The sequence below is a fragment of the Phoca vitulina genome, unplaced genomic scaffold (assembly GCF_004348235.1).
Source record: "Phoca vitulina isolate PV1807 unplaced genomic scaffold, GSC_HSeal_1.0 scaffold71, whole genome shotgun sequence".
Classification (NCBI taxonomy): domain Eukaryota; kingdom Metazoa; phylum Chordata; class Mammalia; order Carnivora; family Phocidae; genus Phoca; species Phoca vitulina.
Window position 1 is genome coordinate 3,391,105 of NW_022589774.1, and position 11,644 is coordinate 3,402,748.

The 11,644-nt window shown below is 43.8% G+C and overlaps 1 protein-coding gene across 1 annotated transcript in view; it reads right to left on the bottom strand.

The window, feature by feature from the left end:
• NEK2 (NIMA related kinase 2) overlaps positions 1-9,210 on the bottom strand; it is an 11,696-nt gene extending 2,486 nt beyond the window's left edge. The window contains exons 1-7 of the mRNA XM_032393153.1: positions 9,030-9,210; positions 7,926-8,143; positions 7,391-7,631; positions 4,982-5,064; positions 4,159-4,285; positions 3,050-3,266; positions 1,477-1,602 (exon numbers count right to left, since the gene is read on the bottom strand). Coding sequence (XP_032249044.1) covers positions 1,477-1,602; positions 3,050-3,266; positions 4,159-4,285; positions 4,982-5,064; positions 7,391-7,631; positions 7,926-8,143; positions 9,030-9,125 — 1,108 coding nt within the window. The 5' untranslated portion in view covers positions 9,126-9,210. The remainder of the gene's footprint in view (positions 1-1,476; positions 1,603-3,049; positions 3,267-4,158; positions 4,286-4,981; positions 5,065-7,390; positions 7,632-7,925; positions 8,144-9,029) is intronic.
• Positions 9,211-11,644: the final 2,434 nt, after the last annotated feature.

The window sequence follows — 11,644 nt, forward strand, 5'->3', positions numbered from 1 at the left end:
GGTCCTTGATTCCTACAGCTCATTTTAAGTGTTTACCATGACTCGCATCGAGGTAGACACACCTCTCTCTCTCTCTCTCTCTCTCTATATATATATATATATACACCTATTTCTGTATCCTATACTGAAACACATCATCCTGCTCTAGCTCTTTTCAGCCTTTGTTCGAAGACTCTCAGGGCAAGAAGTAAATAAGCTCTTTCCCCGGAGGAGCAGACCCGGCAGGACCTTCGAGAATTCTGGACAACGGGTTTGATGCGTGAATCTCACATAGATAAAAATGTCTCCTCGCTCTACCACAGTGATCATAATTTCAGCCTATTTTGTCTTTGTGGGTGGCATAAAGAGAAAAGCTGGAATAAACATTCTAAAAATACTGAAATGGTAGGTAGCAATATTGAGAAAAATGATATTTCCGAAGAGATGAAGCCCAAGTTTTATATAATTCTTGTTTCATTTACTTCCATCACTTAGCTCTATAATGTTGTTATAACCATCAAACTAACTTAAGTAGGTTTTTTGGTCTGTTCCAGATACAAAACGCTGCCATGCTCACTGAAGTGACCGGATTCTCTCTCAATTCCAGATGGAAAGGACAGTCTTCACCTGTGCTGCCCTCCGTGGCGGGAGGGGCCATAAGAACTCTGCCTAAGTTTCACTGGAAACTTCAGATACACAATTTTTAAAAGCAACAAAAACACTCTATAAAAAATAATTTGTGTCATAAAAGAAATTTAGAGAAAAGAGGTTTAGTGCTGTGCATTTTCTATCATCTTCAAGAGTAGATTAAGCTGGATGGAGAGTATCTGTGGACTAGAGAAGGCCCGTGCACCCCAGCTGCGACTCTCAGAGCACAGCGGGGACACAGGGCCCACAGAGGCAGGGCCCTGTCCGCACACGACACGGAGGAGCGCGAGGAACACAAACAGCGCACGGAGATACCAACCAACCGAATTTCGACAAACACACGTTTCAATGTGAAGGGGTCTTAGCAAAGATCCAAAAGTGATGGCTTATTCTACGGTCGGTTTATCACCCCTCATAAGCCATACTTCCTGTAGAGGAGGTGGCACGTATGATCTGCTCACATGGCAGGAGTAAAATGCTGGGATTTCTGCTTCAAAATGGAGAGAAATGTCGAGTTTTGATAATATACCTAGAGAAAATTCTGAAATGCACAATATTTTTAAGAATGTCCTAACTTTTAAAAACAAGTATCAAAAAACACGCAGTTTGAGGAGGTAAATAAAATTGAAGACGAAATCATGACGACTCATTGCCTCAAGTCTATGAACCCATGAAGTAAATCACTGCTATCACAGAATCATTATTTCCATCGAAATGTGTATATTCAATTAACTCCAACTTAAAATGGGAAAATTCATCAATTAAAAGGGCTACCAAAGCCCCACGGCACCAATACTGGTGCCCTTCCTTCCTCCGTGGGGCTTCTGTTGGCGGAGCCGATTCTCATACCTGGACCGCTCGCCAGACACAGGACCTTCTGCTCCTTCAGGAGGCTGTAATTCTTCAACAGGCTTTCTGCCCTAGCCAGCTTGTCCTCTGCCAGTCTCTCCCGAACACAAAGCTCCCGTTCCTTCTCTTTAAAAAGGCAAGGGGACAAGAACCATGTTAAGCAGAGGCTGCGGGCAGAAGACAGTTCACAACTGGTCATCGCGCCACTTCTCACCACTAAGACCGGCGCACCTCACTGGCGCTGGGAAAGTTTTCTTGCCAGAAACCCCGGGCAACCTGTTGTGCTAGGTTTTAATTCAGCACTTCAGTGTGTGGCGTGCTGTCTTAGGCTTTCTCGTAAGGACCGGTTTAAGCACAAACACGAAGTTAGTATCAACCTTTGGTCACGTTGTCTGAGAGGAACTCATTTGGGAAAATAAACAACTAAAGTCATCTCTGCTCTCTACTGAGAATGGGCAACGGTCTGTTTTCTGGGCATTACCGGACCGCACAGAACAAACCCTCCTTCTTCTTCTGGGTGAAGAGAAAAAAAACCACAACTCAGTTAGGAGGTACTTCTTTAGATTAGCAACAAAGGCCATTTTTTAATCCATGGCCCAGAATTCAGAAAGTTCAGATTTCAGTTGCTGTAAGAAACTACAGAACACTGGGGAAAGTTTTAATAAAAGGTTTGTTTGTTTTACAAAATCTTTTGACAGAAGCATCAAGAAAAGGTTTCTGGGTAAGCACAGGTTATACTTCCGCAGAAAGCGTATCTCAAGGCATTATACCACCGTCATCAGGAACGACCGTCATCAGGAAGTAAAAACAGACGAATGCGTTGGATGCTTGTAAGTTCATTTAAACAGAAACGTATCTATAGTCCGCACTGGGCATGAAGCTGCAGAAGCAAAATCCGGTGACCCGCGAGGGTGGCAGGAGACGGTCGTAATTCCCTCTCTCGTCCCTTACTGTTGACAAGAAGCCTCACGGCTGTTACTACCCTGCATCGGGCGAAAACCTGGGTAGCGGCTCGTACTTGAGGCGAGTAGAGGACTTTCAACATCAAGAACTCATTAGCACCTGATCAGTTAATACTCATCAGAATGTTTTACGGACCCAGAACACCTTGTGCTCTACTGAGTTGCCCGAACGTATCGAGTCCCCCACACGACAGGATTTTACACCTGGACTGTGCTGGATCAGTCACAGCAGAAATTGAAAGTGATGGCTTTTATTATGGAGGGCAGCAAATGCGAAAACCCTCTTTTACAATGGGAAAAAAAATTAGGGTATAAACCTATGAAGGAAGGGAAAGAAAAAGTAGCTCCGCAGGGACGTGTAATGGCTACTGCGTTAGGGTCATCTCCGTCAGCAACCAACGGTCAGAGCGACCGAGCTCAGAAAAGGAGTCTCAGCAGGAAGGTGCCAGCACGCTTCATTTACTATTTTACAAGACGTACTTTGGTTTCTCAAGTTTTTGGAAGAATGTTCTAGTAGAACACACACGTGTCAAATACTCCTTTCAAACAGTTCACACACATCAAAAGAACCCTCCAGAGCTCTCCGGAGCTCTGCCCCCATTTGGACTTACGCTCCAGCCTTTCTTCTCGAGCTTTGAGGGCTCGCTCTCGCTCCTGTAGCTGCAGTTCCTTTAGTTTCAGCTCTCCCAAGACAGGGCTGGAGTCCTGCAACTTCTCTGGTTCTAATCGACGCCCTCTTCTTTCGGGATTTCTTCTTTGCTCTTCTGCAACCAAGTCTGCTATCAAAGGATTCTCAAGAATTTCTTCAACAGAAGGTCGGTGGTAATCCTGGGGGAAAAAATGTTCAGTGTTATAGTCAGATTTCATAACACAATACTCATCCTAAAAGAGCAGGTCCATGAAAAACGGCATACATTTCCAAGACGAAAGGAAGGACTCCTTTATGGATGGGTCTTAAAACACCTGGTAAGGTTAAGTTCACTGGGGGCTTTATTAACCCATGAGGTTCTGGGTCCACAAGGTAATGCAGATGTGAGCTTACCTTTGTTCCCCCTTAGCCTTTCTAAAAAAAGTTCAATTCCTGAGCTGCTGCTTGGTGGCACTGTTAGGTCTGCTCTAAGGCATGCCCCACCCTTGCATCTCTACTACTACTTTAAGTGAGATCCTCTCACTGACCTTCAGTCCTGTTAGGTCACCATTATCCTTCTTTGTAATTCCACAGCATTGAACTCCTGTTTTACATCAACCTGACCCTAGGACATCTCCCTCCCCATCCCATGGCCAGATTTTTTCCACCTAATCTCTTTATGTCCCCTCGATTCTTTCTAGCCAGCCCTCCCCAACCCCATCTCTGGTCTCTAATCTCTCATTTGGAGAGAGAAACAGGGTAATGAAGTCATTTGTGGCCCCTTCCCTTGCCACCTGCCACACTGAGGTAGACAAGGGAACTGAGGATTTGGAGCTTTTCTGCAATCTTGCTTTGCTACCATCTGTTAGCAGGGCAGAGAGAGGGAGGAGACATAAAGAGAGCACAGAAGGTAGGCCAGCAAGGAGGCACAATTTGCCAAATTTACATGTTTTCACTCGCGTTAACAGAGTAGATTTAGCTAAGGAAATACAGCTAATGCTTCTTCAGTCTCAATGCTCCAAGAGAGAAAATATACTACTCCACAATGTAACTGAGAGATAGAAACAAACAATATAATCTTATACTCTTTACCTTTAAATTTAACATCCTTGTAATAATGTCATTCAATTCATCAGAGTAACGATAGGGAATTCGCCTGAATTTGCCTTCTCTAATCTTCCCAGCTAGTTCTTTCTGGTTGAAAGCTGTAAATGGAGGCCTGGGGGAAAAATGTTTTTAATGTAAAAATGAAAATACGGAATAGGAACCAAATCAAAAGCACAGTTTAAGCTCCAATTTGTATATATGCTTCTTCTGGGATTGTCCTCCTCAGCTAAGTTGCCCAACCTTGGCATTAGACATCTAGGGTCATATGTTTGTTAGGGGGGCTGTCCTATGCATCCTACTATGTTTTGCAGTATTGCTGGCCTCTATTCATGGGATGCCAGTAGCTGTCCCTAGCTGTGACATCCAAAAATGTCTCCAGACATTATCAAATGTCCCATGGAGGGCAAAACTGTTTCCCCACTCCCTGGCCGAGAACACTGCTCTATAGTTTAGAAGGGAAACAAAAAAGGAAAAGAATGGGAGCTCTTTCTTGTTCTCCAGACTCCCAGACCTCTCCCCTAGATTTTTGTTTCATTTCCATAGGCCTGACCTATGTGCTCTCCCCTTGAGCTAAGCATCAGTCTAGCAAGGGATGCATCTAGCCAGGTTAAAAGTGTGAACCAGCCTCAGGGCTGGTTCTAATTTGCAAATAATTTTTTAACCTGCCCATCTATCTTAATTTTAACCCAAGGTATGAGTCTTTCAGACTTGAATACATATGGACGCTCAAAAAGCTGAACCCAGTGAAAGGTGACAAGCCTCTGTGACTGTAAACTTCAGACCAGAAATCTATCTTCATCATACTTACATTAATGCACACAATTCATACAGCAAACAACCTAGTGACCAGATATCTGATTTCTCATTGTAGGACATGCGATTCATTTGTTCCTAAAGGGGGAGAAAAGGGTAAAATTGTAAGAAGAGTTAAAAGTTGATATTGTTTTAAAACTTACAAAATGACGTGAGACAAAAATGGAAATTTTAAGTTTGGTAATATTGACCCAGAGCAAAAAAAAAAAAGGAAAAAATTTTATATTATAAATATTTTATATCTGTAACAAAAATATCAAATGCAAAAGGCTCATTCAGTTTATGTCAGATCTTGCATCATAATAACAAAAGATAGTACTTTGTATTTTATCTTCAAATTTATAATGGAGAAAAGGTAATGATCTTATCCTAATATACTTTGTCCCATATAAATCAATCACTTATTTTTCATTCACAAATGTTATTGTGTTACAATAGATCAGGCGCTGATAATTCAAACCTCTACCCTCAAGGCATTCATAATCTAGAAACTCCATTTTAAAAGAACCAGAGAAAATTTCAGAATAACCAAAACATATATCTGGCCCACATTTAAGTGATATAGACATAAAATGGCTAATTGAATTATCCATTTATATATTTTCCCCTTAGTCCACAGTATAAATCACAGTATCAACTACGATCCTCATTTTCTAGTTTAATCATTTGCCTGTCTCCCACACATACAGTAGTAGTCTACCATAGTTCTTATTCTCAAGAGGGCACAGAATCAAGTACCAAAACCTTCAGGAAGCTTCTTAGTGTTTTAAACTCCCAGCAGGTGAGTCTGATACCACTTCCTGACAATTAATGCATTAGGGAGGGATGCACTGATCTGATTACAAGGGCAGGAGGGAAAAGGAACAAAAGAATTACACAGGTTTCAAATTTTTCCAAGAACCACTTCTGGATAATTTTCCTTTATGTTAAAGGCTTTCTATTTGGAATCTGATACACTGAGAAAATGACACAGTTCTGGCAATGTCTAATCTTAGTCAAAAACAAAACTGTTAATTTGCAAAGTTTTATACTATAGTCAGATTGGTGAAAATAACTCAAAAAGATTTGGAAAATCCTGGAAATGTTTATGAACTGCTAAAAAAAAAAGTGAATAAATCTCCATCTTGATCTGCTCAGATTTCATATACAACACATCGGTGAGAGCACATACTGCTGCAAGCTTTTCAAGAGCCACCAGGTAGGGGTGCCTCGGGGGGCTCAGTCGTTAAGCGTCTGCCTTCGGCTCAGGTCATGGTCCCAGGGTCCTGGGATTGAGCCCCGCATCGGGCTCCCTGCTCAGCGGGAAGCCTGCTTCTCCCTCTCCCACTCCCTCTGCTTGTGTTCCCTCTCTCGCTGTGTCTCTCTGTCAAATAAATAAATAAAATCTTTAAAAAAAAAAAAAGAGCTACCAGGTAATATCTAGAGAGTCATAAACAGTTCATATCCTTTTCTCTAGCAATTTTGTTCTGAGAGCCACATGCCAAGGAAATAACCAAAAAGGAAGAAAGAACAATTCACACAAAGGTATGCAGAGCAGGGCTCCTTAGAAGGGTAAGAAATGTTGGAAACAAAATATCCAGCAACAGAGGGGAGGGATACATAAGGTGGGTGGGCTTCAGCTCCATTGCCAGAAAAGGCAACAAAAAAAAAAAAACACAAGTACAGGGAGCTAACACTTTAAAAACACGTTCTCTCAAGTGAGATCTGAATCTGCACGCACAAGAATCATCTAGAGAGTCTGTTAAAAGGCAGAGTCCAAAATGAAAAGTGGAAGGGGGGTGGAGGGAAGCAGAGTGCAAGAACCGGGTTTGGGGCCCAGGACTCTGCATTTTAAACAAACCCTCCAAATAAGTCCAAGCTGGTGTACAGGACCCATGGCATTTTGGGAAATGTTGCTCTTGAGGCCAGAGACAAAACCCATTTCATCTTTGTAATCCCAGCACTTGGCACATGAAAGTCATTCAATAAAAGCTTCTCTTTAGGGGCGCCTGGGTGGCTCAGTCGGTTAAGGGTCTGACTCTTGGTTTCAGCTCGGGTCATGATCTCAGGGTCCTGGGATTGAGCTCTGAGTTGAGCTCTGCACTCAGCTGGGAATCTGCTTGAGATTCTCTCCCTCTCCCTCCACCCCTCCCTCCACTCATGCACTTGCACGCTCGCTCTCTCTCTCAAATAAATAAATAAATCTTAAAAAAAAAAAAAAAAAGCTTCACTTTAATTGCTCACATAGAGGAATTTAACAGTTTGATGATCCATCTGGAAAAATGTAAATTTAAAATGAGCAACATTATTAATTCTTGGCTATTGTCTATTACTAAGCAAACAAATGAACAAAACCTCAATTTTCCTGCATTTGAATGCTTAGCATTAGGATGTTTAAAAAGTAACTAAATTCTGAAGTACTTACAGGAGACATGTAATAGGGTGTGCCAACAAATGTTTTTGCAAAACTCGTATCATGGTTTAATATTCTAGCTAGCCCAAAGTCCCCAAGCTTAACGTTTTGCTTGCCATCCAGGAAAACGTTGGCTGGTTTCAGATCCCGATGCAGCACGGTATGACCACCATCGCTTCGCCTGTGACATTCCTTTAGGGCCAGAGTCAACTGAGTCATCACTCGAAGAACAAACTCTTCATCTAAGTATTGTCTGAAACCAAAGCAGTTATACAGCATATAACTTCTGAACAAAACCGTTAAAAAGACGGGATAATGTGAAGTATCTAGTTTTCAAAGTGTACAAATAGGGAAATAAACTCTTATTTTCAATATGAGATATGGGTGTTGATTCACCAGGGATTTTCTAAAGTACTGAGGATCCACTAAACAAATACAAGTAGAATCTCCCACATTACTAAGTACTTGATCCCCAATCCTACAACAGGATGCTTAACAGAAATGAAACTTGGCCCATTCTCAGCTTAAGTTTAAAAGATTAATTTACCTTTCCTTTGTTCCCTTTGTAATTACGCTAGCCAGGTCCCCTCCTTCGCAATATTCCATTACAATGTACAGTGTTGTGTTGGTTCGGTCAATAATTCGATCATAGTAACGGACGATGTTTGGATGTTTCAGTTCACGAAGTAAATTCACCTCAGAAACAAGCATCTGTTTCTCAGCTTCTGTCATGGAGCCATAGTCAAGTTCTTTCCAAACTAATACCTGAAGTAAGAATTTCCAAGGTATGAATGAACTCATTGTACTCAAAGACAAAGAATGAACATTCTAAAATTAAAAAATTTTTTAAAAGTCACTTCTCTATTAAATAGCTCACACGGTCATTATCATCTAATTTAGTTCAATGAACTTAGGAACCCCTGCGTCTATTTCCATAACTTTGCCCTAAATTTCAAGCAGTAAATGATGCAATGGGAGAGAGGGGGATGAGGCACATTAGGCCCCCTCCAACACCCTACCCTCAGTTGCGTTGTGGCAGGGTGGTAGAAGGTACTTTGGTCAAAGCTGGAGCAGAGGTAGTCAAAGTTCCTAATCATTCCAACCAGTCAAACTTTTCCAGGGTGAGAGACCTTGTAGAGATCTTGTAAAGATCCCTCCATCAGCAGTCAGGCAGTTTCCTCTCCATTGTTTCTTCCTGTATAAGATCTACCCACACAACTGGGAAATAAGAATCCAATAATCCGAAGAATGGGTATTTTAAATGAGTTCTGACTGCACGACAAAATCTCCAGGTTCTGCTGGTCCTGCCTCTTTCCCATGTCCAAGAGGACTACTCTACTCTGAAAAGACCTCAAGACTCAGCTACCTGTCACTAATGGGAGGCCCTTAGCAAGTCAAAGCAGGAAAAAGGAGGAAAAGGGAAGAGAAAGGAAAAAATATAGAGAGAGATCTCAAAAGACGCAGTCTCCCAGCTCTTGAGCGACCCAGGGCAGACACAGACCTGGAAGAGACGAACTCTTCCAGGCACCCCGCCTTGGAGACCCACAGCCCCAGGCCTCTCGCTCCCCCGCCATCCCAGGGGCCGAGGACGCTCGCCGCAGGCGGGCGTAACCGCTGCAGGGGCGGAGACAGGGAGGTGGCCCGCGCTCACCTTGCCGTCGCTCTTCCTCCGGATCTTCTGGCAGCGGCCATAGGAGCCCGTGCCAATGGTGTACAGCACCTCGTAGTCCTCCGCCCGAGTGGGCATGGCCCGGCCCGCCGCAGGTCTCCTGCAGGTCGCTCCGCCGGCTCGGACTGCGAGCCACACTACCTATCTAGCCGCTCCAGTCTCCAGTCCGGTTTAACCGACGCGGGCCCTGTCCTGGCAGCCTATTGGCCCGCGGTGAGGTCGCTTCGCCTCTCTGATTGGTTGAAAGAACACAACATCCTAGGCATCTTGGGAAAGGCGTATCGCTAGGCAACCGCGTCGGCGTCGCTGTCGGCGTCGGCCTCCCCTCCCCCGCCCCGCCCCGCGCCCTCGTCGGGAGAAAGGGGTGGAGCTAAACCAAAGGGAGGCGGGGGATAGAAAGCGGGTGTAGGCGGGTCTCCGCAAGTCTGTCCCTCCCGCTGAGGTCGCCAAGGTAATCGAAGTCCGGAGACCTCTCCTTGGATTTCTTTGCACGCTGCCGCCACCAGCTACCTTCTGACCTTTGCACTCTGACCCCTCACAATACCCACTCTCTTCTGCACACGCCCTCCTCTTAGGTTTCTGAACGCTGAGCCTTGGCGGGGTCACTGAAGACGTGCTGGGAGCTGAGTGCTGGGATGCAAAGTACAGAACCTCTACTAAAGCGTGAACGAGTGCAGACCATGGTTGGGGACTGTGCCAAGCACTTTACATGTGTTGTCTCATTTATTCCTCAACACAAACCTATAATGCAGGAATTGGTGTTCTTTCCCATGAGGAAACAGAAGCACAGAAGAGTTAGATTATTTGCTTTAGGTCCAACAGCCAGGAAGAGAAGAATCAGTTAGCTTACACATGACTTTAGGGTGTAGTCATCATAGAGAGACTATATTTTTGAACACTACATTTAGAGTCCTGTTTAACATGCACAGGATGTATGCAAAACCTCAGTGTAGAATATTCCTTGGTATTTTGGAACACCCAGGAGAATATGGTGACTCTCCGGCAGAGACAGTCAGGTTTACCTTTAAGACGCCTACAAAAAAATTTTTTATTAGAAAAGACTACCACATAGGTTATTTGGGGTGCCAAACACATAATTAATTGACAATACTTCCTAAGATAGAGCTTCTTCTGGGTGCCCAGCTCACCTACTCAGATCAAAGAGTCCCATTTTTACCTGGGAGAGGGGGCCAGCCCTGGGTGGAGGAATAGTCCGTTACCAGAAGGCTAATAGTTTGGCAGCGCATAAGTAGGTCAATTTCCTTTAAATATCCGTTCAGCATGGAGCTGAAAGGGATTTTCTGTTAATAAGAATTACAAACCTCTTTATGTTAAAAATAAGGAATTTCTTACATGCACTGAATATAGCATAATTGGAATTGCCAGCCAGAAGCATTTTTAAAGTAACATTCAAGGACACTGTCTTACCTCAAGGGAATAGGAACAATTTAGGTTTCAAAAGTTATGTAAGGAGCCACAAGCGTTTGAGTTAATTGGCATTGTATTTTTTTATTTTAATACTTCTTCAAGAGTGACATCCATGGGGCTCTTTGGCTGGCCTTCCCCCAGTCCAGTCCTGTACCTTCTCTCTGGCCACTCTTCTGCTCTCATGCTTTGCCCCAGTTCCCCAAACCTGGCACACTTTCTCAGCCCGCCCCCCATCACTTTTGTACCTGTTACTCCATTTGCCTGGCATACTGTTCACCCTACTCCCTTAACTACTCCCTCACCCCCCCATGTCTGTCCAGAGGACACAACTTGTCTTTCAATACTCAATGCCAGCTTTCTTTCCTATACCCTAGAAGCCTCTTCTAGCATGCTAAAACAAGCAATTCTCCCATCTACAGTGTTCACAGACCACCTTGTACATAAATCAACACTTCCCTTATTATTTATCATTATTTGTTTACATGGGTCTGGCAGTAGCTCAGCTCCAAGCTCCTTGCAGCCAACATAAGTCCTGTAAAAGGAGGCATGTGATAAATTTTTGTTAAATGAAAGTATGAGAAAGTAGCTTATTACTAATCATGCAAGGATTTGGAATGAGCCCTGAAGTATTCATGTTTCAAATGCCCCAGGCCCGTGGCAGAGAATATTGGGGGACGGCCATCCCAGGAGTATGGAGAGTGACGTCTAGATACATATGTTCATTCAACAAATATTTATTGAGCACTTACTAGGTGCCAGGTGTGATGATAGGCATTGATATGCTAGATGTTCATTAGAGAAGAGGCAGGGGAGCCGTGATCACAATGATGAAGAAAAAAGTGACATAGGCATGGCATAACAAACCCTAACGACCGGCCAGAGTTAGTCCATACCATTGGGTGGGAGTAAGGGGCAGGACAGCCCAGCATAGCCCACTGGAGGCAGAGAAGCCTGCGGAGGCCAATCAGGAACACTTTACAGGAAACACCCCCTCCCCCTTCACTTCCTCTCTCCTTCCTCCATTTTCCACCAATTTTTTAAGACTCGGGTTGCACCCGGTTTCCTCCCTGAAAATTTCCGACTGCCTTCAACCCACGGTGGTCTCCTAAAAGAGGAATTAACTGTGTTTTCTACTCATTCAGAATATGCCATATACTAGTCTATATCAC